Source organism: Abramis brama, assembly GCF_963993115.1.
Source record: "Abramis brama genome assembly, chromosome: 15".
NCBI classification, from domain to species: Eukaryota; Metazoa; Chordata; class Actinopteri; order Cypriniformes; family Leuciscidae; genus Abramis; species Abramis brama.
In genome coordinates, this window is record NC_139977.1 from 25,584,805 (window position 1) to 25,599,774 (window position 14,970).

At 37.2% G+C, this 14,970-nt stretch overlaps 1 protein-coding gene across 2 annotated transcripts in view; it reads right to left on the reverse strand.

The window, feature by feature from the left end:
• Positions 1 to 14,387, reverse strand: part of camkk2 (calcium/calmodulin-dependent protein kinase kinase 2) — a 20,853-nt gene extending 6,466 nt beyond the window's left edge. For both annotated transcript variants that reach the window (XM_084137486.1, XM_084137487.1), the window contains exons 1-8: positions 14,259 to 14,387; positions 6,722 to 7,340; positions 5,421 to 5,468; positions 3,986 to 4,039; positions 1,271 to 1,322; positions 988 to 1,121; positions 238 to 274; positions 71 to 92 (exon numbers count right to left, since the gene is read on the reverse strand). In XM_084137486.1, the coding sequence (XP_083993612.1) occupies positions 71 to 92; positions 238 to 274; positions 988 to 1,121; positions 1,271 to 1,322; positions 3,986 to 4,039; positions 5,421 to 5,468; positions 6,722 to 7,297 (923 nt within the window). In that variant the 5' untranslated portion in view covers positions 7,298 to 7,340; positions 14,259 to 14,387. The remainder of the gene's footprint in view (positions 1 to 70; positions 93 to 237; positions 275 to 987; positions 1,122 to 1,270; positions 1,323 to 3,985; positions 4,040 to 5,420; positions 5,469 to 6,721; positions 7,341 to 14,258) is intronic.
• Between the last annotated feature and the right edge of the window lie 583 nt (positions 14,388 to 14,970).

The window sequence follows — 14,970 nt, forward strand, 5'->3', positions numbered from 1 at the left end:
GTTTCTCTAGCAGAGTGACACTAGCACAGCATGGGCCGGCGCTACAATCAGAAATAACGTGCTTACTCACCCTCGTTTGACAAGCTCGAATACTGTGAAAGCACAGAGGAAAAGAGTTAAGGTGTTGTGCATTACATTCTCTGGCTTCACATACATTAAGCACCGAAAAGTAGAATAAATTGTGCATGTGCAAGTGTGTAGCATCTGCCAAGAGGATGAGTATCTGGCCAGACTTACCCATGTACAGATGGTCTTCACTTGGATCATCCAGCACCTACAAAAAAACAACAACCCAAAGCTGTTTAGAAAGAGAACGAAACCAGTCAGCATAAAAATTTGATCTAATTTGATGCAAATACAAACAAGGCTTTCAGGAAAAAAAATTCAGTTCATTTGATATGATGGACTGCATTAACTTTTAACGTCTAATTATGACAACCCAGTTTTCCTGACTTTTTTGTCCAATGGAAATTCGTGGAAAGGCTTACTTTCAGTGTTTTATTGACTAAATAACAGCTGCCCTGTACATATCAGTACACTGCAAATTAATTAATTTTCCAGTAAAATATTTTTTAAAAAACAGTTTGTTTCTTCTTCTTCATATATATATTTTTTTTTTTGCATTAACCTCACTACATATTGTTAGATTTATACTTAAAATTGTCTTATTTTAATTATCTTGTTTTCAGAAAGGTTTAAACATTTTACTAGAAACAAAGCAAAATTTATTTTTTCAGTGTTTAACAAACTGTATATCTATCTCTCACTGTTTCACATTCATTCATGGTTAAAATACTTTCCCCATCCCAGTTTAATAAATGCATAGGTGGATTTTCTGTTTGTCCGACGGTGGAAGCGTTTTGGGAAACCCGTTCGAAAACAGTCATTATTTTTTAAATTCCACTTCCATTAGTTGGGCATAAATTACACACTTCACGCTGACTTAAGTCTATGAGAATACTGCATACTGAGAATAGAAGCACCCACCTCCACAAGCTTAACCACATTAGGGTGATCAAGCTTCTTGAGGATGGCTATCTCCTGGTAAACACGCTCCAGAGGCCCTTTGGGCTGAGGGGGGCCCTCAGGGGCCAATCTTGCCCCACGAGGAGGAGGTCTGCCTGTTTAAACCAGCAAAGAGGAAATCATGTGAAAGGTTGAAGTATTAGGCGTTCTGCTAGCTGATGAAAGTGCGCCCCCAACCTCACACACATACACTCAAATCATAAACCCCGCTGTGCGTTCCATCTGCTTTAAAGCAGACACTTACGCGGGAACCCAGCCTGCCTCATCAGTCGTTTCTTGGACAGCACTTTCATGGCCTGTGGAGAGCAGTGAGAATGAGAGAGTGAGAGCAGATATCCAGTGTCATTACTGGTGCTGGGTAACATATGCCCCATTCTACAACCAGCACTGTGATACAACTACACCAAAAAATGGGATAAAAAAGTAGTAATAACTACTCAGAGCAAGGAGCAAATTTAAGTTAACATCAAATTATTTCAACAACAACATATTATATTCTTATTCTTATCATTACTACAGCATGTTAATAATATTATTATTATCAAGATTTATCAAATCTCAACAATACACAGTGGCAAGAATATGAAAAATATATAAAATCACAAACATTAACTCTTTCCCCACCAGCGTTTTTTTTTTTTTTAAGTTGCCAATGCCAGCCACCGCCAACATTTTCACTAAATTTTCATGGCCCCCAGAATATTTTGTTGTATGAATATCTGAACATGCAATATATCAAAAGAAAGAATAGAGCCTCTGCTTTTAAACAACAACAACAAAAAAATATTCTTAATGCATCCGTTTTAGTTTTTTTATCAACACTTGAATGTGGGCAAGTTTCATAAAAAAGCAAAATTTTGGAGTAAAAAGCTGAGAAAAATCGCATTTTTGTCATAGACTGCAAAAAAAATATGGACGTAGTGTCCGTGAGATCACCCATAGGTTTCTGAAGAGCATTTTTGAAGCCCAAAGTGGGCGGAGTCGGCCGTCGCCATCTTGGTAGCGCGTCACCGTGCGTCACTCCCGGATAAACGGAAATTGGTAAGAAGCAGGATTAGCTAAGGTGAAGTAACAACTAACAAACAGCAGACAAAAAGCTAGTAGTGACAGCAGCGGCAATCCACCCGTCACTCAAGTGGCCACGCCTTAATTATGCAGAACTTTAAGGCTTAATATTATTTAAACGGATGAGTTATAAAAAATTCACCCCCCTCACAGTTGTCATGAAGGGCAAAATTAGCAATCTAGACCAAAACCACTTTTTGCACCAGGCTGTAAACACATTTTTTTCTGCTATAATGTTTAACATGGGGGGTATATGGGATTGACTCTCTTTTGCAGCCTGTCTCTAGCGGCCAGTCGATGAACTGCAGTTTAAGTCACTTCCGTGTTGGTTTCAAGAGAGAGACAGGAAGGTTGCCGCCTGGTTTTTGACTACATCCAGATCGGATTCAGAACGATGATCAAAACATAGATTGAGTAGATTGAGTCCATTAACACCCCCAAAGCTTCACAATCCTATAGCTCGTCCTGGGTCGACATTTCATTCAGTATCATTAGGCAGTTTTGATTTATATGCTGTTTAATGTTGATGATCGTGATATTTTACATGCCTCTGCTTAGATATGCTATCGCTTGTTTCCATAGACAGTATATAAACGGAGGAAAGTGAAGTCAATTAGAAGCACTAACTTCCTGATGGTCGAGCGTACTGCGCAGACTCAAACTGAGCTTGACGACGTAGATGTGACGTGAGCAACCCGTCTGTCTTCTAGTAGCTGTGCCAAGCGAAATCTGAATCATTCCCTTCCGAAACTTGCATAGACGGAGAGTGTGAGTAGGAGGTGTCCATGAGATAGGAGCAGGAGAAACTTTTGCTAAGTATTCTGATTAATTACTTTGCCATTTTGCCTCCACGTCCCCCCGATTGCCCGCGAGCTTCTCCTCCTGTCCATGCGGTAATCTCTCAACTGTGCGACAGAGAGTCGCGTGGTTATGACGCAATCGTTAGCCTATTTTTACAAAAACTGCTTCTACGGGGCCATAACGTAAGATACAAGGTAATGGAGCCTTTTATACATTTTCGTGTTTCTTTAGAAATAAATAATGGACAAATGGAGTCTTTAAACGCCTCAGATGTAAAGTTATTCGCTGTCAAAGTGACGCCAAAATGAATGGGAGTCAATGGAATGCTAACAGCAGGTGATGGTCTGCTAGCCAATGGCGGCGCCCGGGGAAGCTTCAACATAAAATGAAACGCTGCCCCCCTGCTTGTTTCTAATTCTTCTTCACATGTTTTTTGATCAGGAGATTCAGTTCTCATTCAGAAGATGTGTCATAGCGCCCCCTACCGTATAACAGTGAAAACACGGCAAACCGGAAATTTCCATCAATGGCAGGGAAAGAGTTAATAGAGGAGTTAGCTGGATTATGAGGCAATGGGCTTGTGCAGAAAAACTACAAATTCCATCATTCTTTAAAAAAAATACAGCATACCAAATCTGTATGCTTTTCTCTTTATATTGTTGCACTAGAGCAGGGGTAGGCAAGTATGGTCCTAGAGAGCCGCTGTCCTGTAGACTTTTTCAGGGCTGGAGCCAAACTCTGCAGGACAGTGGCTCTCTAGGACCAAACTTGCCTACCTCTGCACTAGAGCTAAAATGCAAAAAATAGAATGAAACATGTCCATTTTACTCCAATTCAAATCACTAGAATGTACATCATAATTATGATTTTGGAGCCCGAAAGGAGGAACTTCCTGAGACGATTTGAAGGCAGCCTGTGATGGTGTCTAAGGGACCATTTTTGGCTGCTGAAGGGCACCTCAACTAGGCAATCATAATTCAAAGATTACCAATAACACTAGGATGTTAGCTCTTTACTCGCCTAAATAAAACTGAAATGAAGTGCGTAAATATATGTGTGCGAGATTGTTAAGAGACCGGGTTGCATCACTTACATAGTATGTGTTGTCGTCTTCATTGTACGCCAGCTTGACAACTCCATAGGAGCCCTTTATCCAAAAAACAAGGTGCGTCATTCACGACAACTTGTAAGTGGAACAAATTGCAGTGCAAACACAATCAGTAACAGGCATTAACCTGAGGGAAACAGGAACTAAAGTGTCCAAGCATTTTTGCCATTTGATTAACTGGAGAACATGTAAACCAAACCGAGCCAGTAGGCAACAGCCGGTGTCATGATGAACTCCACAGACAGGCATGATTCCACTTCTGTTCTGTCTCTATCTCTCTCAAACCTACACACACACACAGGTCCCAGCTGGGAGAGCAGATTGCCATCCCAGCAGGGAATCCAACCCTCAGACACCAGAGATGAGAGCAGAGCAGGAATCTCCACATCCAAGCTGACAGTTTTCCATGCCCTCGTATCAAGATGAAGCTTAGTGGAACAGCAACAGTGAAAACACGTCACTGCTCCTTTAAATTTCATTGCTGCATTACTATAAATATTGTAGAAAATTCATTTCATGCTCTTATCCTACTCTATGCTTCTTAGAATAATGTATGGTGGTAGTGCTATGGTTTATTGATGGCATCAGATGGGAATACCATGGTACTTTGCTATATATATTATGATCACCATATTTATATCCCATAGCAAAAACAAAACAAACATGGTAAAACATACTTTGTTTCAAAACATGGTACATGTCTATTCTGTTCTGTTCTGTTCAATTCTAATAAATGGTATTCCAAGATAATTTAAACATTTATTTAATTAATTTTAATATATTAAGCAATTGTGCCTAAAAGGAAATCTACCTGGTTTTAGAAATGTTAAGAAATAAAGCAAAAATACTACTAAAATATGAATTAAATTATCTTTGAAGTGTACAACATTGAACAAACAGTTACAAACTGTATTCTCTATTCTATTCTATTCCATAAAAAAAAACATGATGATTTTACTTAAATTCTGAATGGTCAATAGTGTCAATCTGTTGTTTTTGTATTTTTTATTTTTTTATTTTATACATACAACTTTTGGGATTGGTAAGAATTTACCAAGAAATTTTGAAAGAAGTAACTTATGCTCACCATGGCTGCATTTATTTGTACAGTAAAAACAGTAATATTGTGAAATATTATTACCATTTTAAATGACTGTTTCCTACTTTAATATATTTTAAAGATTTATTTATTCCTGTGATGGCAAAGCTGAATTTTCAGCAGCCATTACTCCAGTCTTCAGTGTCACATGATCCTTCAGAAATCATTTGCATTTTTTATTTACTATACCAAATATGGGAGATATTAGTTTGTTCTGAAATAAGAACAACAGCACAATTAATATTTCAGCAGAGCTTTCATTCATCTCACTCTTAGCAGGGAATGATCTATGCATAAATAATAAATGAAAAATAAACATACCTTTCCGATCTCATCTTTCAGCTTGTACTGGTTGAGCTGCACGCAGTCCTTTTGAAATAAAGACACAGATTTCATTGATCAGTGACACTGAGGTCTTTTTAAGGGGGTTTTAGTCACTGAAAAACAACTACTTCAGCCAGTGTGGCCAAAGATAACAGCAAACGCAAACTTGATTCTCTCATCAAGAATGATGCTCGCAACATTCCAGGTTCAAAGAATCAAAAGCATTAGCAAAAGAAGTACTACAGGGAGTATTTGAGCCGAGAAAGGCACACAAGCTAAAGCTACACACATTTCTTACTGATTTCATGTCCTAATGGAAAAGCAGAAGCATCTATTGGGGCATTTTCTCTTGACAAGCACCAATAAGAGGAAGGCAATTGCTCCTGTCAGTAACCTTACCTTACACACCTTCTCAACCTTGACTTTGCAGACTTGAAGAAAAGGAAATGATCTTCTCAAAGACAACATCAGTTCTCAAACAAGCAGCTCAAATCTCAGGCAATAGCATTGTCTCGTTTTTAGTGGTTGTTACGATTTTTTAATGTTTTTGAAAGTAGTCTCTAATGCTCACCAAGGCTGCATTTATTTGATTAAAAATACAGTTAAAACAGTAACATTGTGAAATTTTACAATTTAAAAGAACTGATTTTATGTGAATATATTTCAAAATGTAATTTAATCCTGTGATGAAAGCTGTTTTTTTTTTTCATGTGAAAGTCTTAAGTGTCACATGACCTGTCAAAAATCATTCTAATTTGCTGCTCAAGATACATTTCTTATTTTCAATGCTGAAAACAGCTGTGCTGCTTCATATTTTTGTGGAAACCATGATGCACAACCAACCAATTAAGAATAAAAAAAAAAGAAATTAATACTTTTATTCAGCAAGAATGCATTAAATGCATCAAAAGTGACAGTAAAGACATTTAATGTTTCTTTTCAAATAAAAACTGTTATTTTGAGCTTCCTATTCATCAAATAATCCTGAAATCTTTTTATTATGATTTCCACAAACATATTAAGCAGCAAAAACTGTTTTCTTAAAATAGAAAACAGCTATTTTATTTAGTAATAATATTTCACAATTACTGTTTTTATTGTGTGTTGGATCACATTAACGCAGCTTTGATGAGCATAAGAGACTTAACAAATAAATAAATAAATAAAAATCTAAATTATTCCAAACTTTTGACAGGTAGTCTTACATAATTATTAGGCATGATGGTAGCCATTGTGTTGTTGTTTGTAAGAGACTTTCAAACACTTCCAAACACACTTGGTTAACTCGGGCCACCTACCTGCAGGTCTGTGATGGACACACGATGAGACTCCACGGTTGGTCTTCGAGGGAGGCGTGGAGACGAGTGAGGGGAGGTGATTGGCGAGTAGGGCAGCGATGGGTAAATATAGCGTCCGTTCAGCCCCGGAGAGCCACAGGGCGACGAAAGTGTCTGTGAGCGTTCCTGTAGCGACAGCTTCCTGTCGGAGAGGCTGAGTCTACCTCTGTGCTCCTGCGGTTCTGGGAAGAGCGCTTCCGGGCGGCCCAACGTGTGGGATAAGAGATCACAGGAGGCTATACGGAAGGGCGGCACCGGACCTGACGATGCCGGCTCTGGCGTTTCCGAGCTGTCCATGTCCTCCACCTCCTCCTCCTCTCCGCCCTCCTGCCCTGAGCCATCACTGGGCTCGTACTCCGTCACCACAATCATGGACTCCATCTCGTTGGTGCAAGGGCTCAGGCGCGTGGATGGGGAAGGGAACACAACGCAGCTCCGCAGCAGGTCAGGCAGTGGCTGTACCGAGGGAATGGGCGGAGCATGGCCGAGAGCGGCAGGGGGATCAGAAGAGGGCCAGGAGGAGACACAGGGAAACATAGTGTCCTTCCCAAACACCTCTCAGTAGTCCCTCCATCAACACCTGGCAAGAAAAACAGATTTGGTAAATCTTAGGTGTCATACAGAACATACAGAAATGTCAACTCACAGGGCTCCCACAGCTTTTGACCAATACATTTCTTTGATTTTGAGTATCATTTGGGAAGTGGCTTTATGAAAATTAGGAAAAGTCAAGTCAAAAGGACATTATATTTTCTGTACTTTTTCTGTACATTTGCCCACCCCTAATATAGATCACAAAGAGCCATTTCAATCCCCAATATTTTGTAATGTACAGTTTATACATAATATATTTATTATATTTGTTATATAATAATTATATTTAACATTTACTTTTTAATTAATTGGTATTCATTTATAATATTCAATATATTAAATATATTTTTAATTTTTTTATTATATTTTTTCCCATGACTTTGAAGTCTATGCCATATACAAAAAGTATACGCCATAAAAATAAAAATAATTATATATTATAATTAATATATAATTATTAATTATAAAAATAAATTGTATATATATATATATATATATATATATATATATATATATATATATATAATTTTTTTTTTTTTTATTGATTAAAATTAATAATGTATTATATCATTTTTACTATTGTATGTATTTATGTAATTTTACCATTTATGCATTTTAACTTTTGACAATATAGGGTTAAATATATATATTCCATACCTTTTACAATCCTACAAAGTCAACATTTTAAAAAACACCAAGATTTGCAGGTCTTCCCTGATGCTGATTAGGATAAAGCATAAATGGGAACGGACTCAAAAACATATGCTTGACCTCTATTTTTCTCTGTCCTTATTCTCTGAGTCTTGTCCTCCTTATCTGTACAAATTAAATGACTGTATACAGCTAATAAGCTTAATATAAGATGCTTCAAACGTTCCTCAAAGTAAAGCCTTCTGGAAAAAGATTACATATCTCCATTCTGCTCTGCTCTAATGCTCTGTTTCTAATGGCCTTGATTTACATGCAAAGTGCTGCAGTTTCTTTGGAAAGCAGATTTTCTGAACATTAGAGACACTGTGTGTGTGGGAGAGGTGTGGGTCTCTCAGAACGAGAGAAATATAAGCAAGTACAATAAAAAAAGACATTCATTACTCCGAGGGGTTCAGAAAGGAGAACTTGTGTGGGTTGTGCCCACCCCCTCCATGCGTCCTCATTTCTATCTATCTCTCACATTCACAGAGATTCAATGCAGCTTAGTTTTTCTTCTCTGTCTCTGTCATTTCTTCATCTGCGATCGAATCTCTACTGATGTTTTTGCTGTAATATCATCTCGGGGCCCTGGCCTCCATGCATTCTCCTGTCAAAACACCCACACAGCTGGAAGATGGTGTTCTCTCTCCCTCTTTCAAGAACACGCTGCGAAAAAAAAAGCACATTTTTCTCAGCGTTCCTCACCTTTGACCCCTCCCGCATCCATTTCTCAAGTTATTACGTCCCTGACACTCATTTTCACATTAAATCAGAACACGCTGATGAGGATTCTAGCTTTTCTAGCTAAAAATGTCAGTCATACTGGAAATAACCTCAATGAAAATCACATCGAAAGAAGGACCAAGTCATATCCAGAGACCAGAATACCATAGACACTTGGGGCTAGACTTTAAACCACTTTATAATCACCCAGAACACCCTAGCGACCACATAGCAACATGATAGAACCAGTCAGAGCACCTAAGAAACAACTTATGTGTCAACCTTTGTATTAAGCAAGCCGAGCACCATTCATATTTAGGCATACAATGCAAAAATGTTGTTTATTTTGTTTATTGAACTGTCTCTCTCTCCATCCATCACCTACTGAGAGGTTCTGCCAGCAGGAGAATGAATGATGGATTGTACATGACATCAATATGACAACAAGTGACAGCCAAGTGATTGTAACATGATATTTGCAGCATCCTGTGTTCTAAACATTTTCAAACATACATCATCATTCAAGCAGACAAAAGTACCATTATGCTCATTATTAAACATTTTAATAAGTTATATATTACTGCCATTATATTTATGCAGTTTCTATTTTAATCTTAAATGTCATTTTACAAAACTGTTCAAAAATTTGGGGACAGTAAGATTTTTTTCTTGTTGTTGTTGTTGAACGAAATTAATAATTTTATTCAGCAAGGATGCATTAAATTAATGAAGTTTCCACAAAACAAATATTAAGCAGCACAACTGTTTTCAACATTGATATTTCCTGATATTGCCAATCTCTCACAAAGAGCAATATTTTATAATGTACATTTTATATATATATATATATATATATATATATATATATATATATATATATGATAGCCTTAAATTTGTTATTAAATATTATATAAATAGTATGCAAAATATTGAGCATAATTGCAAAAAATATTTTTTAATTGTCATGAAACTTACAAGCTTACACCAATTTAAAATTCCCTGATATTTATTTGTTATATATGAATATTGTGTACTGAGAAATGTTTCTTGAGCACCAAAAATATTAAAATATTAAATATATTAAAATACAACTGGTTAAATATTAAAGTGGTAATAATATTTCACATTATTTCAATATTTCAATATTTTTACTACTGTTTTTACAGTATTTTTGATCAAATAAATGCAGCTCTGGAGACTATAAGAGACTTATTTCAAAATCATTATTAAAAATATTAAAGAAACTGATTGCGTTAAAAAGTGTGACTATTGGTACAACATCAGAAGAATTGATTATCTCTGATGACAATCATTCAGTATCATATCAAAGTATGACATCTGATGCCATTACTGTACCCCTTTCTTATTAGTACATGTTGGCTAATAAAGTAGCACGCAACAAAATGAATCAGCTATTTGAATCACTGGTGTGGACGCCGTTTGAGACTTCCCATCCTCACATCTCTCAACCTCGCAGACAAGAGAGACAGCCCAGCTGAGCACAGAGCGACCATGCATGTACGACACATTTATCAGACCAGGTGCTGATGGCGGGATGATGAAAGTGTGCAGAAACTCAGAGGGATTGATGTGCATTTATCAAGTCCGAGCGGCAAGCGACTTTGAAACTGACGCGGTAGAATTATGTGTACGTTGCAAGCATACCTTATCACAAAGCAGATTATCACATCCTCTTTTCAAAAACAGGAAATACACGGTAGATGCGGGCAAGATGTGACCCGACTGCAATGGTAGGCTGAGCTATTTTAATCAGAGAGCAGTTTCCACATTCTTCTGTGACCTACTTCGATCTTTGATGGATTGCAAACCAAGTGTTTCTCCTCCATGTCCCCGCAACCATCCAAACACACACAAACCTCATTTGTTGAGACTTGGACTCACACGGAAACAATCCCTGGGGCCTGGTCCCCCACTGACCACATGTATAACAAAAGGGGTCTACATTAAAGGGCTTCTACAAAGTACAACATCAAACGCATAGAAAGATCCACCGTTTTCAATCGAGCCCTTGGATAACCTCCTGGAAGAAACCAATCATCCGATAGAAACAAACAGATGCAGCCTTACACCAGATGACTGAGTTTAACACACACTTTCCACTCCCTGGTTGTTATTATTATGGTGAGATACATAGGGCATCCACAGGGAAAAGGGTCCAGAGAGGATTGACCGTATGGGACCATCTGGAGTGCAGCATTCTTTGAAACGTACGCTTTAACAGGGAAGTACTAATCTTTGGTCAAGAGTAATGATGACAAGAGGTTATGCAGTGTAAAAAAATATTTATAATTTTTATATAGTAAAAATGTTACCTGTTAATTGGTTAACAGTAAGTTCCATTACAGTTCTTATGTAGCCCCGCCCCTTTTCAGCGCTGCGCTCGTTGTGTTCTGTCTTCTGGTAAGATCTTTCGGATTTATGAATGAACCACTTGTTTTAAAATGTTCCCGGTCTGCAGACATTTGTTAAGACACCCGCTTCAAACATTACAATGCTCATGATAACTTTCATTAATTCTACAATAAGTATATCCACTTCACCATATACTCTTCGACAGCGACACCATAGAAATATACAGAGCTACCGCAAAAAACAAAACAAAGTTCAAAGACAAAATTCTAAAGACGGCGGCGTGCTTGTTTCTCTGGCGCATCAGGTCTATACATTGAAAACTGTAATACATCTATCAGGCTATTTCATGTCATTTTACAGTAAAATACTGTTAAATTTATGGTTTTTGGAAGTGAAAAAGAAGTTATAGTTTTGACTGAAATAAACGTAAATTCCCAGACATTCCCAGTGTGACACTTCGCATTTGATGGTTTTTCATTGTGCTGAATCCGTTTCTTCTTAGTTTTTTACTGTACATTTCACAGATTTTTTTTAAAAGTGTGATTTAAAGGGATACTTCACCGATTAGCATTAAGCTTTGTATCAGTAGAAACCCGGTAGTATTTTCGAATGACCGTGCTTCCCACCCTCATGTCCCCCTGAGACGAGAGATTTCTGTATAGTGTGTCTGGAAAAAAAACGCAATTTTGCGTCATCAGAGGCTTTTTTGGCTAGAGTCTAGAGACTACAGCCAATAGTAGGAGCTTGTTCCGCATGTTTTCAACCCGCCCATAGGGGGTGGGATCTCACGATAAAACGGCGTCTTTTCAGTTTTGAGTCAACTAGTAGCCTAGTTGTTTAATTTCTTCCGATACTGCCCTCTGTAACCGGTAGGCGTGGCTTGGGCGTGGCCTCGTAGGGCAGCGAAGCAAGTGCATTCTGGGAGTTGTTGTCTTTCATCCACATGAGCCAAAAATTAATTTTCTGGCTTTTCTCAGTCTAGAAGGCACCAACTTCTAAAATAATTTCACATTTCTACTACATAAATGACCCAATTTAAATACACATTCGTCTTTCAATTTCCAACATTAAACCACCATGTTATACCGAACACATTAAACACAAGTTCTGGGTGGAAAATGAGTTAAGCTCCCTCAACACCATTGTAACAGTCTCGATGATGACCACAGATAATTATGTTTATTTACTCAGTTTTACTATAGTGCATTGACAGTTGAAGTCTATAGACCTTATTCACAGCAGCGCCATCTTTCATTAGCGGGAATGAAAGCGAGGCTGTGAGGGATAGTCATTATAAGTACAGAAAATTATAAGTGATCTTGGAGCTTTATACTGCTTTTACAGCGGATGCCGTTGAAAACACGGTAAGTCTATCCTTCACAGCCTCGCTTTCATTCCTGTGATGGCGCTGCTCTGAATAAGGTCTATGGGGCAAAATATTCAGCAGGGTTTAAAAAGCAGAAATGTGAAGCTCGTATTCTGGTGCTTAAACTTCTGTACAAAATTATATTTTATTTTAACTGTAAAATGATGGGTGTTTTTTTTTTTATAGTTTATCCCAGTGCAATGCCTTGCCCCTATTGCAAGTGCATTACTTAAAACAAAATTTCTGTTTGTTTTTACAAACTGTTTTTTTTTTTTTGTTGTAATTCTTTTTTTCTGGAATTTTACAGCAGTTTAAAAACAAAAAGGCCAAGTCGGTGGATATTTACCGTGTTATGTTAGTTGCATCTGATCACATTCCATAAACTAAGAAATGAAAAGTAACTATGGCAACCACAATCATACTTTTTGCAAATAAAGCCTGATAAATAAACAACTTGATCGAGCGCATCCAAAGCTAGATTTCAAATCATACCCGAATGGCTCATTCCACAGGGAAAAGCCCTCCAGGGGCCTTCTTATGCCTACAAGGCAAACTATTTTAGACCCAAACACCCAAGCAAGTCAGTGGATACAAAATATCATTTGTTAATAATAAAGCACAACTGACATCTAATGTACTTGCATGCATGCATCTCCTTTCATTATATTATACGGATTAAAGCATCACACAATAACTGTCGAAGCCTGGTGAGCTATCAAACTAGACAGCATTTTTGGACATGTGCACCTTTCAAATGTGCCTTTGATGCACAAAAATACTGTCTAGGCAGGAAGCTCACAAGATGTTGACACACAGCCAGTGATTTTACGGGTTTCACTTGTCAGCTGTCAAACAGGCAGGATGAAAATGAATTAAGGATGCTGAATTCTTCAGTAACTGGGTCATTCTACAAAATAGGTGCCATTTTTGTCTCTCATATTATGTGGGAAAAAAATTATTTTAACAATCAATGGATAATGCTAACTTTAAACACAGAAAAAATACACATATACAAACTTTCAAAATGTGATTTCTTGAAGGACAAGTTACAATATTTTCTTTCTTTCTTTCTTTTTTGCCAACGTTGTCAGTAGTTCATTCTTAATTTTCAATCCTGTTTACCTGAACATGTAATGTAAAAATATGGATATTTGCTGAAATACCAGTATTAAATGATCCTCCTAATAAACACTTTCTAGTTTCACGACCTTGCAATATCAACTTTAACTAAAAACTGTCAACCCTGTTACAATATATCATTCCTGACTGTTCTATAATGCATTGAAATGCATTAATTTTGCTTGATATAGCACAATGCAATTCATTAACACTAATTGTCTCAGTGAATATAAAAAATCTTTTTTTTTTTTTTTTTTAATTTAAATCCCCTTATCGAACTGGAAAATGCGTCTATTTCGTAGAATAACCCAACTTCTCATATGTGAATATATAGATGTGTATAGGCTTTATATATCACTCCAGTTTTACAGTTGACATGCAACGCAATTTCGTGCCACATAATCTGCAAAAGCGTCAAGTAAACACTGAGACTGGCTCGAAGAGCTGATACCGTTTGGAGAATAATTTTAAGGCAGGTTGTTATTTTGCTAAAGCTGGCTAACGCATCTCTTACGAAACAGATGTTTGGAAAATCCAGCCGAGGATTAATAAAATGATTGTGATCTCGTATGTTCACGCATGTCGCTATAGAGAAGTACAATACAAATCGTTAATTCAGTGTTATGTCCTTACCTCGGGCGTTTATGAGATCCTGTTTTTGAAGGGTATGTTGTTAGCTCGCTGGCAGTAATGGTAGCGGTTTATGATATGGTATGATGTGCAGGCAGCGGGGGACGAGGTGCTTCTGCTGCTGAGTGAATGTGAGAGGAGTGGCGACATCTAGCGCTCACACGGGGAACTGCGCCTAATGATCCACTGACAAGCAGGGGGTTATTAGTCCTTGATTAATTGAACTTCATTGCTGTACTTCACTCGAATTCCTGCACTCTTATTCAGTTGCATTTTGACACGGAGTCAATCACAAATTAAACTTTTCATTCTTACAATTTCATGTAAATCCCCAAAGTATCATTTTATTGATCTTTAGTGCTGTCTACCAAAGCATCTAACAAAGTTTATATATATATATATATATATATATATATATATATATATATATATATATATATATACACACACACAGACATACACATATATATTTACAAACTTTTATAAGAGATGTAATTAATCAATTTTACAGCACTATTGATCTTACAAGCCAATACAATTATGCTCCTGGCTGAACTTTCATAGCCATTGACATTTCAGTGCAAACTGTATTTGGACACAACTAAGGGCATTTATTCTTGTGAAGAGACATCTCATCATTTACCACAACAGTGTTGGACCTAAAGAAATAAACTTAGACATTGCTGAAGGTGGACAAATTATCGACCGGGTTTAA